General features: G+C 44.0%; 1 protein-coding gene across 1 annotated transcript; it reads left to right on the plus strand.

Moving 5' to 3' along the window:
* Positions 1-1,193: 1,193 nt before the first annotated feature.
* On the plus strand, positions 1,194-2,318 carry LOC121654964 (myb-related transcription factor, partner of profilin-like). The gene is made up of 3 exons (XM_042009347.1): positions 1,194-1,681; positions 1,811-1,980; positions 2,136-2,318. The coding sequence occupies exons 1-3, from the start codon at positions 1,276-1,278 to the stop codon at positions 2,202-2,204; spliced, it is 645 nt and encodes a 214-aa protein (XP_041865281.1). The 5' UTR covers positions 1,194-1,275; the 3' UTR covers positions 2,205-2,318.
* The last annotated feature ends 16,437 nt before the right edge of the window (positions 2,319-18,755 follow it).

The following is an 18,755-nucleotide window of genomic DNA, read 5'->3' on the forward strand; positions in this document are numbered from 1 at the left end:
AAACTACCTGTTTTCAATGATACCCACTAAACCATCCTCCAGCTGGTTTAAGTCACTGGACTCACATATATCTAAATTTTTATGGAAAAATAAGCCATCACGTATCAGTCTAAAAACTTTACAACAGACTAAAGATAGAGGCGGATTGGAGCTACCCAACTTTAATCATGTTTTCTTAGCTAACAAGCTGCAGTATATCTCCAAATGGCTTAAACCTAGCAGTCTGGATGAATCATGGTTAGATGTAGAGCAAGCATTGTGTGAGGATCTGGTTATCTCTGACCTGCCATTCATCAGCTCAACTATCAAAACACATAAGTGTTTTAAAAGCATCAATATCAGTTCCTCTTTAGTGGCTTGGTGGGATTTTCTAAAAATAACCAAATCCTCACTTTTTCCATGTAAGTTTACACCCCTCTGGAACAACCCTGACATCCTGCAAAATAAAAAGCTGATTAATTTCACTCAATGGAAAAATAAAGAAATAAAACAGTTAGACCATATAATAGAAAATGGAAACTTCTTGTCATTTAATATTCTCACTTAACAATATGGAATCAGTAGTAAAACATTTTTAGAATATCACCAGCTTAAATCTATTTGTATGAGCCATATTTAAGTCATGTTATGTACTTTGCCTCCATGCCACTAGGGGGCGGTATGTACATTGGGCTCAGCAGACCTTGAGTCCGGGTAGGCTTCTTAAGCGAGGAAAATACGAGCGCAGGTTGTTGCTGAATGGAGAAGCAAACAGTTTTCGACTGCGCCTGTGTATGCGCCTGGGATGCGCCTGGGCTAGCACGGTGTATTCGTCTAGGTATGCGCTGTATTTATGACAGTGTTAGCGTCTATTAATATGTTGAGAATGTCGGTTTGTTATTTATTATGCATTGAGCTTCTACCTGTTGTACAGAAGGCGAATAAATGTAAATAATTACTCATTCACGGAATTCTTTTATTGTTTGGATCGCATCGGGCGCACGTCAAGCTAGTAATCCTTCCAATTGGCAACACGTACTAGACTTCGTTTAGGACTTAGTCAGTACACTATTATATGTAAAAAATAATCTCAATGCCCCAAAGCTATTTTCAAAAACATATAGGGGCTGAGTTATGACGAGGGCAAAACTGCTGCGCTATTTAACATTTGCTGCGCAGTTTTGCTCTGGTTATGTTTCTACGATTAGCGCCTGATCTATTAAGACTGCTCCTGTTATCATTTGCGGAGCAAACAGCAGTATTTAAATGAGGATTTAGCGGCGCTGTTGCTTCGTCATGGAGGGATCCGGAGAGCCAGGTGGACGAAAACGTAAAATGAAGTTCGAGCCAACTGAAGTCGAAATATTAGTGGAGGAGGCAAACAAAAATCTAGCTGAGCTAGAGGGGAAGAATTTAAATATCACCAGAAGGGCTGCAATATGGGAGGACATCTGCAAAAAGGTAAATGCAGTGGGACAAACAAAAAGAACTGCGGATGAAGTGAAGAGGAGGTGGCACGATCTGAGGAGGAGAACTAAAGGAAAAATAGCCCATAATAAAAGATCGGCAAATAAGACCGGCGGGGGCCCATCAGAAGAGATTCCCCTGACCAATGTTGAAGAGCAGGTTCAGCTCACCTTCTGCGAAGAGCAGATAACAGGTGTGTCGGGGTATGATACGCTGGAGCAAGATGCAGAGCAAGGTATGGGCACAAAAATAAACGAGTTTACATAATGTCAAAGGTTTTTATTGTCAAAATAAAATGATCGTCTTATTTTGGACATCACTCAAACTTAAATGATTTTTACAATTCAAACATATCCGTTTGTAGATTTCGTTCCAGGGGTTCAGTCGCCACCTCATTCTTCCCATCAAGCCCAGGCAAGACCACCAGCAGCAGAGCCTCGAAAACATTCCGAGGACATGGATGAAGAGCTGCTGCTGCAGCTAAATAAACAGTCTGCAGTCCTTAAAGATGGACTCTCAGCTGTTGCGCAAGAGGTGCGCGCAGTGTCTGGCGTGGCACGTTCGCTGCGGCGAGACACTCGTGCAATTGCTGTACACACCCGGCAGCTGGTCAGTGCTGTGTCAGGGCTGACAACGGCCATTAACTCTCTGACAAGAGTCGTGGACGAGGGGCTGCAGGGGGTTGCAAGAGCTGTCAGTTCCAGCGGCTCCAGAATGCAGCAGCCAGAGCCCGGTCAGGGGACAGAGAGAACAATTGAGACGCAGGCTGGAGGTGCGGTGCGCACTGTGCGTAATCTGCGCAGGAGAAAAATTGTAAAGAAATAAAATTAACTTCTGTTAAATCATGTGTGCTGTTCTTTATTGATTTAAAAGATGAAAAATGCTTTACTCTTACCGTTCAGGAAAAAACATTTCGAATCAGGGTGATACGCGTCTGCTGTCCTGCAACATCGGGCTGTTGAGGCCCGTGATTGTCATCCGTCTCCTGTCTCTCCTCGTCCATGGCACCATGCTCCATCCCATGACGTTTTGCAACGTTGTGGAGCATGCAACACACAATAACAATCTGGGAGACCTTCTCTGGGCTATACAAAAGTGCCCCCCCCCGTGCGGTCCAGACACCGAAATCTGCTCTTTAGGATGCCGAAGGTGCGCTCCACAATGTTCCTTGTGCGCACGTGAGCTGCATTATACCGGTTCTCCCCTGCAGTGGCAGGATTGAGGACCGGTGTCAGGAGGAAGGGCTGCAGGGGGTATGCGCCATCACCTTAAAAACCGAGGATGAACAGTTACCAGATATGTCCATGTGCACAATGTACAAGGGGAAATCATTATATTCACTTACCCTAAAGCCAGCCATCTCCATATTCGCCATCTCTCAGCTTTGAGAAGATGACACTGTTCCTCAGAATGAATGAATCATGTACTGACCCTGGATATTTTGCCACTACATTTGTAATGGTTCCTTTCGAGTCGCACACAACTTGCATATTCATGGAATGTGTGTGCTTACGGTTCCTATAAATATGTTCTCTGTCTGAAGGAGGAACAAGTTGCACATGCGTGCAATCTATCGCTCCAATTACCTTGGGAAAGCCGGCCATGGCATGAAAGCCAATCTTAGTGTGATTCAATTCCTCTGGTGTGCATGGGAAATGAATATACCTGCCCATCCTCCTTAACATGGCTTTTAAAACTTGAGAGAGGATGCTCAAAAGCCTACTCTGCGATATCCCAGCACTATTTGCAACTGTGCGTTGAAATGACCCAGATGCTAAAAAGTGCAATACTGCGAGCAGCTTTGTCATACAAGGGATGGCTTGACCTCTCCTTGTGACAGAATCTAGATCAGCCCTCAACTCATCCAGCAATTCTATTATTGCAATGCTGGATAGACGATAGGTCTCCACAATCCTCTCCTCAGACATTCCTAATATATTAATACGAACGGAGAAGATGCGTTCTCTTCGTCGCCTTTGGTGTCTGCGCCTTCTCCGTAAGAGTATTGCTGCAGCCATTGTGCGTGCTGTTGTGCCTACTTAGCACCTGCTTTTCAGATGCGCTATTTATATGCTCCCAGATAATTACCGCAAATTCGTTACAGGCTTTATAGATCACACGACTGCGCAAACAGCAGTATTTAATTGAAGATGTAGCAGCGCTGTTTGCTCTGTCATGTAAGGTTCTGGAGAGCAAGGAAACCGCAAACGCAAAATTAACTTTTATCCGATAGAAGTTGAGACAAATAAAGGAGACAAATAAAAATATTGCGGAAGTCGAGGAAAAAAATCTAAATGTCACCAGAAATGCTGCAATAAAGTTTCATATTCAAGTTCAATTTATTTATAAGGCACACTAACAACAACCTTTAGGAACCAAGGTATTGTACATATAAAAACATGCAAGGAACAAATAAGAAATAATAAAGGTTTAAAAGCTATAAAGAAATAATAATAATAATAATAATAATAATAATAATAATAATAATAAAAGACAGGCATGATAAAGTCTTTAAACTTATCCAGCAATTCTAATATTGCAACGCTGGATCGTCTCCACAATCCTCTTCTCTGGCATTCTAAATATATTAATATAATAGAAAAAAATGCATTATCTTAGTCGCCTTTCATGGTGTCTGTGCCTCCTCCTTAAAATTATTACTGCAGCCATTGCGCGTATACTGTTGTGCCAATTAGCACCTGCTTTTCAGAAACGCTATTTTTAGAGCAAACATAAACACCGCAAACTATTTGCGGGCTACATGAATCCCACTGCTGCGCAAACCAGATTTATTTGCATAGTCTCCTCCCACTAATGTGCACTTTCTGGCCGGAACGCCCATAATGCATATGCAGTAGCTTCAGAAACGCAAAGTGGAGAGCGGCGCAGTTTTGCCAGGATAACTGACGCAGTTCCATGTTTGCGGCTTTGATAGATAAGCTTGGGCCGATTTTAGCGGAGCAAAGCCGTCTGCACCTGTTTTAGTACACGCAAAGCGTTAATAGATCAGGGCCATAGACTATTATCCAAACTAGAAGACTCAATCTGTCTTCCAACTTCAAAATGGGAGGGGGACTTATCCAGTAACTTTAATAAAGATAAATGGTCACAAATATGTTTAAACACCTTTAAAACGACTAAGAATTCAAATATGCAACTAATACAATTCAAAATTCTCCATGCCTTGTGGTCCTGCACACCTGTCCGCAGGTTCTGGCTTCAGGTATGTGTAGACATGTCAACATGGTTTAAATGTAATATTCCTACAATCCCCGCACTATGTCTACTAGGTGACTTGGGTGACATTAATATGGCAATTAACTCTGCACACATGATACGCGCACGTCAAGCTAGTAATCCTTCCAATTAGCAACACGTACTCGACTTCGTTTAGGACTTAGTCAGTACACTTTAGGTCGAAAACTGCTTCGTTTGGATTACCGTTCATCGAGAGGACGTGGACTTATATTGCGTTTTCGTTTGCCAACCTGGATGTGAGGAGGGCAAATGTTTGGAGTTGCCAGCCTGGATGTGAGGAGGGCAAATGTTTGGAGTTGCCAATTGCCAGCGGAGCATCAGCATTACCACACCGGGACACCATTCATCAAAGCCGGCCAACGCTCGATTGGGATATGTTTTAACCAGCGCTGGGTTTTATGAAAGACCATGACTATGTGTGTGCACACACTCGCGTAAATCCAATGCATTGGTAGCAGACTGGTCTAAAAATAACATTGTTCGTCGAATGACTTTTCGTGCTACACAAATTGTTTGCGGACTAATTGATATATAGACAATTAACTTTGGGCTGTCATTATGGCCGAAGAGGAAAAAGGACAACTTCACCCCAAGACTAAACTTGTGGGTGTAGGGGTTGAATCCGTAATTGAAAAACGTATGGTTAAATTAACACCCAAGGCTTTATTGGAAAAAATAAGCTCTTTAGAAAAGAGAGAAAATTAGAGTTTGGTAAACTGTCTAAAGTAAAGGAATCTATCTTTGAACTGATGGGTGATAAAAGGCATGTTCATGAGGTTGAAAATGAATTTAACAGGCTCATTGGGTTGTGTGATAAAATACAGCAGGTGCATGCTTTGTTATTGGGGTTATTGCCTGCTGATGAAGCAAACAAACATGAAACATGGTACCAAGCTAAAATGCTGAATATCAATGATTTTATTGTTGGTACAAATCAATGGTTGTCTAAAGCTAAAGCTTGTGCAGCTACTAAAGTGGGTGATGTTACTGATGACCATGTTGGTCATAGTTTTCTGGGTCAAACTGAAACTCAAACTGTTCAACATGAAAATGAAACTGGAACCACGGAAACTAAAACTCAAACTGTTCAACATGAAAATGAAACTGGAACCACGGAAACATACGCAGTTGTTGACAATGAAAGGGATGATTCTCAAACTGCTGCCGTCAATAATGGAAATGGAAATGGAGCTGCTGTTGGAAAGGATGAGGAAAAGGAATATCTGATTCAACCTGAAGACAGCATTTCAAGTGTGCAGTCAATTTACCATCACTCATGTATTGGATCCTCAATCAGCGGATTCTCCACTTCTTCAGCCAGACTCAGGGCAAAGGCGGAACAGGCCGCACTCTTGGCTCGAGCTGCCGCTTTAAAGGATAAGCATGCATTGGAGGAGCAGGAGCTCACTTTGAGGAGAAAAAGGGAGCAACTTGAGCTGGACACCGAGATAGCTGCTACTCATGCTAAGTTAGCAGTGCTACAGGTTGCTAGCAGCATCCATTCAAGGCAATCCAATGGAATGGCTTCGTACATCAGGAAGGGAGCTACACCTAAGCCAACAAACACCTCTTTCAAGCCAGTCACTTCAGTATGTGTGCCTCCACCCTTACAGCAACATGCTTCTCTACCAAAGCCAACTGCTAGTCAAGGTTCTCAACTTCCTCAATTACCGTCAAGGCCAACTGTCAGTCAAAGCTTTCAACCTACTTCAAGCCAACAAATGTTTATACTCCTGCAAGAACAAAATCAAACTGCAGGCCTCTACAATCTGCTGCAACAACAGAATGACATAACAGCTCTTCTTGTCCAAACACAAACATCACAACTGCTGCCACGCAGAGAAATTCCAATTTATGATGGAGATCCTTTGCAGTTCAACTCCTTCATAAAGGCGTTTGAGCACTGTGTGGAAGCAAAGACCAGCTGTAAAGGAGACTGTTTGTATTATCTCGAACAATTCACAAGGGGGCAGCCAAGAGACATTGTACGCAGTTGCCTTCATATGACTGCAGATAAAGGGTTTGATGTTGCCAAAAGGTTGCTTAAAGAACCCTTTGGAAATGAGTTTCTATTAACAGCGGCCTACATGGAAAAGGTTACAGGATGGCCAAGTATTAAAGCTGAGGACACCAAAGCGCTCAAAGCTTACGGACTTTTCCTCCGTGAATGTTTCAACGCCATGGATGATCTTCAGTACTTGGAGGAACTTAACATGCCAGCAAACATGAAGATTCTGAGTCAAAAACTTCCATACAAACTCAGAGACAAGTGGAGAACAAAGGCATGTGAAATATTGGAAAAAACTAGTCGAAGAGCACGACTCTCAGACATTGGAAAGTTCATTGAGCACCAGGTCAGAATCACTTCAGATCCAGTGTTTGGTGACATACAGGACACATTACCTGTTATCAAAGGAGCTACAAAACCAAGCAGATTACAGGTAAAGTCATCACAAGTGAAATCACAGCTGAGAAGAAACAGCTTTGCAACACAGGTGGTCATTAAAGACGGATGCAAAGCAGACTCTCACAAGAATGAGGATAAATATGGCACACCAGATGACAAAAAGGAAAAGGTTCAACACAAAGTTACCTCTTTTACCAAAACTGATTCTGTTTCCTGCCTGTACTGTGATGCTGGTGGGCATGTTTTGGAGCAATGTTTCAAACTGGGATGAAAGACACACAGGGAGAAACTGGACTATCTAAAGGAGAAAGGTCTGCGTTTCAGTTGCTTGGGTACAGGACACTTGAGCAAGAATTGCGACAGGCTCATTATCTGCAAAACGTGCAACAAAACACATCCCAGTATATTGCACATTGGAGAAAAGGAAGAGGTTATTCAGAAGGAACAAATAAATACTTCTAACAATTGCAAAACATCCTCCGCTTGTGGTCTTATAGGGGCTGGCTACTGCGATGGAATTCTTCCTACCTGTTAAGGTAAAGTGCTCAAAAGGAAACAAAGTTATTGAAACACATGCTTTTCTGGATCCAGGAAGTACAGGAACTTTCTGCACCAAGAATCTCATTGACAAGCTGAACGTGGAAGGAAACAAAGTCAAGATTCGTATCCGCACCTTGGGCCATGATAACACAGTTGAAAGCTCCGTCGTTGACAGTCTGGAGGTTTCAGGACTTTCTGGGGAGTGTTATTATCCGCTTCCTCAAGTGTGTACCCAGAAAGAGATGCCTGTCTCTACAGCCAACATAATCAGTGAAAGAGAGCTCAGAAAATGGCCTTATTTGGATCATGTAAAATTTCCCCATATAAATGCTGACGTTGATCTGTTAATTGGCACGAACGCCTCCAAGTTGATGGAACCTTGGGAGGTGATTAACAATCATGAAGACGAAGATGGCCCTTATGCAATCAGAACCCTATTGGGATGGGTAATAAATGGTCCATTACGGGGAAGAATTGACTGTGGACGTGACCACCTTTCGGTTTGTGCCAATAGAATCGCCATTGACAGAATTGAAGAACTGTTAACCAGTCAGTACAACTACGACTTCAACGAGCGAGCTTCTGCAGAACAAGAGGAAATGTCAAGGGAAGAAAAAAGATTTATGGAGATAATGGAAAGCTCTGCTCAGCAGAAGAATGGACACTATATGTTCCAACTCCCTTTCAAAGGGAAAGATGTTTTTATGCTGAACAACCTCTGTGTCGCCATACAACATGTTCGTGGTCTGAAAAGGAGACTTCAGAAAGATGGAAGCTTTCATGAAGAATACAAGACTTTTCTTACTGATGTTATTGACCATGGCTATGCCGAAGCAGTGCCACAATATCAGTTGGAAGCGCCGATAGGCAAGGTGTGGTATATCCCACACCATGATGTCTACCATCCACGCAAAGGAAAGCTACGAGTGGTGTTTGACTGTGGAGCAGAGTATAAAGGGGTCTCACTCAACCGTCAACTCTTACAAGGGCCAAACCTCACCAGCTCACTAGTTGAAGTTCTTATAAGATTTAGACAGGAACAAGTGGCCATAATGGCAGACATAAAGGCTATGTTCCACCAAGTCAAAGCGGCAGAGGAACACCGAGACTACTTTAGATTCCTATGGTGGCCTCAAGGTAACCTGGAACAAGATCTTGTAGAGCATCGCATGACTGTGCATTTATTTGGAGCAGTTTCATCACCTAGCGTTGCCTGCTTTGCTCTCAGAAAGACTGCTGAAGACAACCGAGCCAACTTTCCAAATGAGGTGATTGAAACAGTCAACCAAAACTTCTATATGGATGATCTTCTCAAGAGTTTACCCTCTGAAGAGGCTGCAGTTACCATGGTTAAGAACCTTACAGCCATTTGCAGCAAAGGAGGTTTTACCCTAACTCAATGGATCAGTAACAGTCGAAAGGTGCTTCAAGGCCTCCCAGAGGACCTCAAGTCTAAGAACCTGTACGAACTTGATCTGGACAGAGATAAGCTGCCATTAGACAGAGCTTTGGGTTTGCGGTGGTGCATTGAAACTGACACTTTCAAATTCAAGCTGAAGGTCAAGGAGAAGTCACCAACCAAGCGAGGCATGCTATCCATTATCAGTTCCATCTATGATCCATTGGGGTTTCTGGCACCTCTAGTACTACCCGCTAAACTGCTGTTGCAGGAGTTATGCAGGATGAAGTGTGATTGGGATGACCAAATACCTCCAGCTTTCCAGGAGACGTGGAGCACATGGCTAACAGAACTTGAGAAGGTGGCATATTTCAGGATCCATAGGTGTGTGAAGCCTGAAGGATTTGGGAGAACAGCAAGCGCCCAGTTGCATCACTTTGCAGACGCAAGTGAGAATGGATATGGCGCGGCTACTTACTTGAGGATGCAGAACATGGACGAGAAGGTTTATATTGCCTTCCTATTTGGCAAAGCCAGAGTGGCTCCCCTGAAGCCTGTCACCATTCCCCGTTTGGAGCTCACCGCTGCCGTTGTTGCAGTAAGAGTAGATAAGATGCTTCAATCGGAACTCCAGCTTCCACTGAAGAAGAGCTGTTTTTGGACTGACAGCACATCAGTTCTTAAATATATAAAGAATGAGGACCGAAGATTTCAAACCTTTGTCGCAAACAGGGTAACCACCATCAGGGATCACTCGGAAATTGAACAATAGAGGTACATTCCCACTTCCCTGAACCCTGCTGATGCTGCTTCACGTGGATTGAAGGCAGAAGATCTTGTGAAGCAAAGATGGATGGAAGGGCCACAATTCTTACAGGAACCAGAAGAAACATGGCCAGCATTTCCTGTGGATACAAGTGTTACTGCCGATGATCCAGAAGTAAAGAAAACTCTGATGGTCAACGCAGTACTTGTTGACACTAACGCCACATCACAACTGATAACCCATTTCTCTGACTGGCAAAGATTGAAGATTGCAGTTGCGTGGCTCATTAAGATGAAACGAACTCTGCTCAAATTAAGCAAGAAAAGGAAAGAGTTGGAGCTTGCAAACACCAGTGCTGCTGGAGCAGTGAGATTGGATGTGCGAAAGGAGATGCAAGCTTTCTCAACATCACTTGGGAATCAAAGGGTGACGCTGGAGGACATCTTGGAGGCCGAGAACTCCATAATCTCTTTTTGCCAGCAAGAAAGATTCCCCACTGAAGTTGCTGCACTCATCCTCGGTAATCTTCAAGTGTCAAGAAGTAGCAGCATCTTTAAGTTAGATCCCGTTCTAGATGAAGGACTTTTGCAAGTTGGGGGGCGGCTGAATAAAGCAGCAATCCCTGAAGACCTTAAACACTCCCTCATCCTATCAAAAGACCAACACATCTCTGACCTTATCCTCCGTCATTTTCATCTACAGCTTGGACATGGAGGTAAAAATCATGTTCTTTCCACTACCAGGAGAAAGTACTGGATCACATGCGGACCTACTGCAGTAAGGAAAATCATATCACGATGTCTCGTCTGTAAGTGCCATGGTGGAAAAACCAATAACCAAAAAATGTCCGACTTGCCAGAAGAGCATGTGGTTCCTGATCTACCGCCATTCACGCATGTTGGCGTAGACTATTTTGGGCCAATTGATGTGAAAAGAGGGCGTAGCACAGTGAAAAGATATGGAGTGATATTCACTTGTATGACAAGCAGGGCTGTGCACCTGGAAGTGGCTTATTCCCTTGATACAGACTCATGCATCAACGCATTGCTTAGATTTATCTGTCGAAGAGGACAAGTCTCACACTTGAGATCTGACAATGGCACGAACTTTGTGTGTGCGGAAAGAGAGCTGCGAGAAGCTGTAGCCTCTTTGAATCATGATCGCATTGAAGGAGCCTTGTCAAAAAGGGGAGTCAAGTGGAGCTTTAACCCTCCAGCTGGATCCCATCATGGTGGCAATTGGGAACGTATGATACGGATGATCAGGAAGATTTTATGCTCTGTGTTCCGTCAACAAACGCCAGATGAGGAAGGATTTCATACTGTGCTGTGTCAGGCCGAAGCTATGCTTAATGATCGTCCCATTACAAGACCCTCACGTCAGAGGACCCTAACGACCTTGAGGCACTGACCCCAAACCATCTGTTGCTCCTTAAAGGAAAACCAGTTCTTCCACCAGGACTGTTCGACAAAGGGGACGTTTTCGCAAGGAGGTGGAGACAAATCCAGTACATCTCGGATCTCTTTTGGAAAAGATGGATCCGTGAGTACTTACCGCTTTTACAAGAGCGTCAAAAATGGAATCAGAAGAAGAGGAATTTTGTTCCTGGAGACCTGGTTGTGGTTGCAGACTCCACCGCACCACGTGGGTCATGGATGCTGGGAAGAGTCTTGGAAACTTTCCCTGATAAGAGAGGACTGGTACGGGTTGTTCGTTTAAAGACCAAGACAAATATTATTGATCGACCCATAACCAAAATATGCTTAATTAATGAAGCTGAAAACTGATTGGTTTCCATTCTAAATGAACTGTTTTATATTTATGTCTCATTTAAATTTGTGTAATTGCTCTGACAGATGCAATTAGGGGCTGGTGTGTATGAGCCATATTTAAGTCATGTTATGTACTTTGCCTCCATGCCACTAGGGGGCGGTATGTACTTTGGGCTCAGCAGATCTTGAGTCCGGGTATGCTTCTTAAGCGAGGAAAATACGAGCGCAGGTTGTTGCTGAATGGAGAAGCAAACAGTTTTCGACTGCGCCTGTGTATGCGCCTGGGATGCGCCTGGGCTAGCGCAGTGTATTCGTCTAGGTATGCGCTGTATTTATGACAGTGTTAGCGTCTATTAATATGTTGAGAATGTCGGTTTGTTATTTATTATGCATTGAGCTTCTACCTGTTGTACAGAAGGCGAATAAATGTAAATAATTACTCATTCACGGAATTCTTTTATTGTTTGGATCGCATCGGGCGCACGTCAAGCTAGTAATCCTTCCAATTGGCAACACGTACTAGACTTCGTTTAGGACTTAGTCAGTACACTATTATATGTAAAAAATAATCTCAATGTCCCAAAGCTATTTTCAAAAACATATAGACTATTATCCAAACTAGAAGACTCAATCTGTCTTCCAACTTCAAAATGGGAGGGGGACTTATCCAGTAACTTTAATAAAGATAAATGGTCACAAATATGTTTAAACACCTTTAAAACGACTAAGAATTCAAATATGCAACTAATACAATTCAAAATTCTCCATGCCTTGTGGTCCTGCACACCTGTCCGCAGGTTCTGGCTTCAGGTATGTGTAGACATGTCAACATGGTTTAAATGTAATATTCCTACAATCCCCGCACTATGTCTACTAGGTGACTTGGGTGACATTAATATGGCAATTAACTCTGCACACATGATACGCACAGCATTATGCATCGCAAAGAAATCTTTGTGAACTGGAAAAACAAAAATAATCTGTGTATTCAGCAGTTTAGGAATCTCTTAGTTGACCACATCAGTAGTGAGACAATGTCTGCCTCCTTAAAGAACTATTTAGCTGAATCTCATTCCCTCTGGTCCCCTGTGCTTAGTTCCATCACTTAGTGTAGGTGGAGGACTGTGACCTCGTTGCTATGGGGGTTTGGGAAATGGCCAGGAGTGACTGGTGGTCACTGTCCTCTGGTCCGCGTGGGGTGTTCCCCACGGGGCATGGTGGGTGGGTTGTGTGTGGCGTGACTTTGTGGTGGTGAGTGATTGTGGGTACGGCGTGGGGGAGGGTGTGAGTGTGGGGTTATATAGGGTGCAGGTAGGGAGTGGGGGGAGGGGGCCGATAGCACCCTGGTTCCCGGGGCGTGCGGCTGGAACATCGGGGTGTGTGCTGGCCTGCGCCGGGTGGCTGTCTGGGGCGGCCTGGTCCTCCTAGGCATGTTGCGGGCCCTCTGCCTTTGGGGGGTGGGGCGGCCGCCTCTGGGCTCCTGGGGCCCTGGGCCCTTCACTTGGGCTGCCCTGGGTAGCCGGTCCCTGGCGGGGCCGGTGGCTGCTGATCTTGGCCCACTGGGACCTGTTCCCCGGGACCGTGGGTTGGTGCTCCGGGTCTGCTGCTGGGGGCCCGGGCCTCTGGCCCTGGTCTGCCTCTGGCCTCCGTGGAAGCGTGGTCGCATTTGCATGATCTCACTCATCACTCTTCATCACTGATCACTGAAGGTACAACTTGGAACTTATTTTTCTGAGAGTGTAGACTGGAAGAAAAAGGGTTGAAATCACCAGGTGGTCGCTGTGTAGTTGGACGGTTAGTGCAAGGGTTCCTCTCCTTTCTCCGCTCAGCCAGTCGGTTGTCAATGCGGATAACCATGGTGACGAACTCCTCAAACGAGCACAGAATTTCTCTGGACGCCAGCAGGTCATTCATTTGGCTGTTGCGGGCATTTAAGAGTATTCCTTGGAGGACGGTAGCAGGCCAACCTGTCTCAGCTGCAAGAATGCGGAACTCAATCAGGAAATCAGCCGCCGATTGATCTCCCTGTCTAAGGTTCAGAAGCCGCTGTACCTCGCTCTCCTCATGTAGTGGGTGGTCAAAAGCCCTCTTAAAGTCCTCTAAGAAGGAGGTGAAAGGAACAGCATCCAAGGAATTAAAGCAAAAATAGGCCAGGGCCCAATCCAACGCCCTGTCCCGGAGTAGCTCGATTATGTAGGAGATCTTGGAAGCGTCTGAGAAGAAGGAGCGCAGGGAACGAGTGATAGCTAAGGTGCACTGAAGCAGAAAACCACCACATTTCACGGGGTCACCTGAAAAAGGATCTGGAGTAGGGAAAGAGGCATCCCGAAACACAGGTTCACTAGTAACTGGAGAAGCAGCTGGTGGATCAGCAGGAGGAGGCGATTCCTGGGGGAAGCAGAGGGTCGCTTGTGGATATCCTCCAGTAACTCAAATACTTGACTTAAGTGGAGATTAGTAGTAACCTGTTGCTCATCCAGGGAATGTAATGTTTTCTCATGCTCACCGAGCATGACTCCCTGTTTGGATAAGGCTGATCTCCAACCGTCTGCTGAGTCCATCTTACTGGCCAGATTATGCTGTCACGGCTGAGTTCAGCCGTCGGAGTGAGGTGAAACAGGATGCAAATAGCAGACATGAACACTGTTGAAAACAGAACAATTTTATTATATACGGGGATCTGAGCAGTCCAAACTGGGGAGGGTGCGGGGTTTCTGGATCTCTTTGAGGAGAGGAGAATGGTAAGTGGCAGTCCTGATCAAACAATATCCAGTGATCCAAGCTTAGTGGGCGGGTTACTGTATTCAAGTGGAAATCCAGAATGGAGGGAGAGGTTGCTGCTGCTGAACCTTAGCTGGAGGAGGGTAGGGCGAGCAGGCAGGTAGGTGAGGTAATTGATGGTGATCGGAGGAGGAAGACTGGAGATGGAGGCATACTGAAAGCCTGGAGCAGCAGGGCAATGCTAGAGGAGGGAAAGAAGGCAAGGCAAGGTCAGAGCACTTGACTGGAAGCAAAGGTAATACTGGTGCCTGCCTGATTTACCACGGGAGCAGTGAGATAATCTGGCGAGGTCTGGTTGCTCCTGCAGTCCTCATACAGGGAGGCTTGATGAGGGTTGATGGAACACAGCTGTGGAGGCAGGAGCAGACCGGACTCCGCCCAAGGCTTACTGATGCCAGCACAGCCCCACCTAAAGCTCAGGAAAGGGAAGGACAGGCAGCAGAACCATGACACTACCAAAGACACACCCATATAAAAATAAACAAATAAATAAAACCCTAAACAAGAATAACTTGTGTATGAACCCATTGGGCAACTGAGTGACTGCGTTGGCATGCAGAGTATAAAGAGTCAGGATTGAGCACAGATGACTGTGATCCTGCAAATGTGACCATGCCTCTACGGAGGCTTGAGGCAGACGGCCAACAGCGGCAATCCCAGAGCACAAACCCAAGCTACCTCACCACTAAGACTACCCCAGCAGAGAAAGGCCCTAGCCAGAGCCCCCCACAGTCATGGGGCACAGGTCCCGGCGGGCCATCGACCCCACCAGGCACTGGCCATTCAGGGCGACCAAAGCAAAGGCCTGCCCAAACCCAACCACACCCCCTGAACAACCCAAATGCATGTGGGAAGATATATTATAATATTTTTATACAGTCTAAAAAAAGATTATCCAAACCCAAATTTGTTTAATGTTGCAAATAAAAATGTCCAGTTTACTTGGTCAAATGCTGTTTCTGCATCTAAAGAAATAGCTAAAATTTCCTTCTGGATCTTTAATAGAGGAAACTGTCATTTTCTCCTTGTTTGTTTTTAACTGATTAGCCAGGAACCTTCTAGATTTGTTGCCATGGTCAAAGTTCTCCAAGTGAAGTCTTTGCACCAGGAATTGTGTCATTTTACCTATTATTTCATTAAGTTCAACTTTAGCTTTCCTTATATCATTCAGTGTGTTCTTGTGGGGAGACATGGTAAGTGCCCTCTAAGAATTTATTCAGAGTTCTATGTCTGAAATTCTCAGTTTTCTTCTTTTTTCCCTCTCATTACTGCTTTTCCTGCTTCCCAAAGAACACACGCTAAAGTTTCTTGCAAGTCGTTTTTCTATATATAAGGACCATTCTCTTTTAAAGTAGCTAATAAAATCAGGACTTTTAAATAATGATGTATAAAATCTCCAGAGTCTAGTTGCTGATTTATTGTTTTTGTTTCTCAGAGAGAATGATACTGGTGTGTGATCACTGATGATAATGGGATGGATTCTGATTTTTGACATGTCATTCATCAGCGAGCTGCTAGTTAAGAAATAATCTGAAGGTGTATTCTCAGTGTGAGATGTTGAGAGAACATCACAAAGACCAAAATCCTTCATCTACTGTTTCGGAGGATTTCTAAACCCAACATTTGGACCTATATATTTGCAGTAGATAACATTTTGAACAGATGATTTAACTATTATAAATATGCCTTCTGGATCTGAAATTGTGTTATCAATCTCAAGGTTTCCCATTCTATTAATAAGAGTTGCTGTTTCTCTTTGCCTAGAATTATAACAAGCTGAGTACACATGTGGAAACTGGGCTGTTGAAAGAATATATTGTTGAGTTTGATAAACAAGTAGGAGGACAATGTCTGCTTTCATTTCCTGCAGCCAATTGAAAAATGTTAACATATTTTCCTTTGTACCAGCTCCATGCACATTCCAAGTGACAAACCTCAATGTGTTCATCATCCGACAAATAAAAAGATACATACATATTACTGGAGCGTGTGTGTGTGTGCATCCCACTGCTTCTCCACGTGCATGTGTGTGTACCAACTGAGTGTATGACATGGTCTGTCTAATAAATATCTGCATGTGCACTTGTGTTGTTCCCTCATTCATTACGTGTGTGCATTTGTGTGTATCATGCAAAGTACTAATGTGTGTCAGCAAGCTGGGCCTGATGTTTGAATGTGTGCATGCGCTGCGAGTCGTATCGATATAATGACAGCTTGGATTACTGTTAACTGTGAAAGGGTCTGAAAGAAGAAGAGTGAGAAGTGAAAAGAGTGACAGTGCCAAAGGTAAAAAGATCATTTAAAAAAAAAAGCAGTGCAGTAGAGACAGGCAGTGAATTTACCATTAAAGTCACAGTGTGTAGCTTATTTGGCTTTTTGTTAGCAAAAATCAAGTATCATTTTTCATAAATACGTACTTTACCAAAGTCTAATCACAATCGCATCCAAATGAAAGTGTTCTCATTGCTTAGAATGAGTTGTTTATAAATACATAGGTGGCGCGCATCCTACTGGAGCCTGCCATGTCGCATTGCCATCTTTGAATACGCCTTACGCGTTTTATCTGTGAGTCCCAGCTGTTTCATGGGGGAAGGGGCGGGGGTGGTGTAAACAAGCCAAGATGACCATTCAGCTTGCCAGTTTACATGAAATGGAGGACCATCCATACTTTTTGCCCCGCAAGATGGAGGAAAACATAGCCAAGAAAAGAAAAAGAAATAATAACCGGGAGCAAACGAGCGTGTACATCAGTGGAGCATTTACCAGGTGGAGGCAACTGGTGAAGGAGAGGGACTTCAACACTGACACGGAGGTTGCAGGCTTTCAGCTGGATATGTGAGTTAATTCAATCTAACAGAAAATTTTATTTTGGCGTTATGTTAGAAACAGGGCAGGTAGTCCAGCAACCACTTTATCCTCCCATTTAAGTTGGATCATTTACTGTTACTTGCTATATAAAACAGCAGAAACGACTAATTTGTTAGTTAGCCTACAGTAGAAAAGCTCCGTTGCAACAGTTTTCAATTGTTGTTAATCTTCACAGAAGTCATACCAGTAGGACACTGTGCACTTCTTTCAGACACATTTTCCGAGAGCTTTCCCTCATGTTTCATCATTTATTTCAGCTGATTTGTCAATGGGGGTGGGGGTAGTTGTTCTCCTTCTAGTCAGACAAAATAGACAAAAGTAATACCAGTTTCTTGTCGAGATTTAATCACTAGAACTGCAAGCATTCTAACACAAAATATCTCTCAGATAATAATATTTGTTCCCCTAGCGTCGCCTCCAGAGCTGTTCATCCATCTGCTTGCAGCGCTTCCATTCAGCCAGAAGAGGAGCCCATGCAGTTAGGCTGAGCAATGGCAGAGGAGGATAGAAACAGGTGGCTGTCTTTACTGTAGAAAACCCTGACATAGGGTTTCAGCCTGTCCTGTGCAGCCAAATGACCAGGATTACTGACGAAGACAAGCACTGCTAAAATAATCCCACATACAACAACACTTCTCCCTGCTACCATGTGTTTTGATTTGCTTCCTGGTGTTGGTGTTCCTGGTGATATTCGTGCTGAGACTGCCATCACAACATTGAGAAATGTTGGTGAAACCTGAAAGGCAGATTTATACTTACATGTCGTCTGCATCACCACCGTAGGGGCTGTGTACCTCCGCACAGCCCCGATGCACACCTCTTCCAGACCTGACATGCACCCCTGCTACACGGATGTTTATGTGGATATTCTCCTTTATGATTGGTCAATTTGGGATTAGGAGTTTCCAGATTTCTGGATCTTCACACTGAATTTGTGTAGTAACTGCCATTTTTTTAATAACACCCAATGGATCAAGTTAATGAGAGGTTGATCAAAGTATTTCTTTATTTTCTTCCACAAGCTAATAAAGACACTGAACCATACTGCACACCAGTGCTGTTTTTGTCAATAATGACGATGACAAATTTATTTCGTGGACAAACCTTTTTTTCATGAAGATAACAAGACGGTGACGAGCTAAAAATGGCTCTCTGATGAAGAAAACATGATGAGATGTTTATAAGATTTCATTGACGAGACAATACGAAAATGTTCAAGGGCTGATTGCCCGACATTAAAAATGCACAACATTTCTGCCTACTGTGAGTGCATTCTGTCAGTCAGCAATGCTGCTGCACCTTGGCCACCACCAGACGTGCAGCGTGCACACAGACAAGCAGTTTATCCATTCATAGATGAATCATGGCGGCAGCATCGATGAAGGGGTTTGGTGGTTGGAAGCGACGAAACGATATATGGAAATATTTTAACTATAATCCATCATAATTTCACTGGCAGACCAGGTCAAGTTGAGCATGTGTTTCTCATCCTTTGCTCATATTTTGGACATGTGTATG

The sequence above is a fragment of the Melanotaenia boesemani genome, chromosome 15, assembly GCF_017639745.1.
Source record: "Melanotaenia boesemani isolate fMelBoe1 chromosome 15, fMelBoe1.pri, whole genome shotgun sequence".
NCBI classification, from domain to species: domain Eukaryota; kingdom Metazoa; phylum Chordata; class Actinopteri; order Atheriniformes; family Melanotaeniidae; genus Melanotaenia; species Melanotaenia boesemani.

Coding starts and splice junctions, on each gene's coding strand:
- LOC121654964 (XM_042009347.1), top strand. CDS start 1,276: ATGGAGGGATCCGGAGAGCCAGGTGGACGAAAACGTAAAATGAAGTTC. Junction 1,682..1,810: donor GGAGCAAGATGCAGAGCAAG/GTATGGGCACAA, acceptor ATCCGTTTGTAG/ATTTCGTTCCAGGGGTTCAG. Junction 1,981..2,135: donor TCTCAGCTGTTGCGCAAGAG/GTGCGCGCAGTG, acceptor GGGGGTTGCAAG/AGCTGTCAGTTCCAGCGGCT.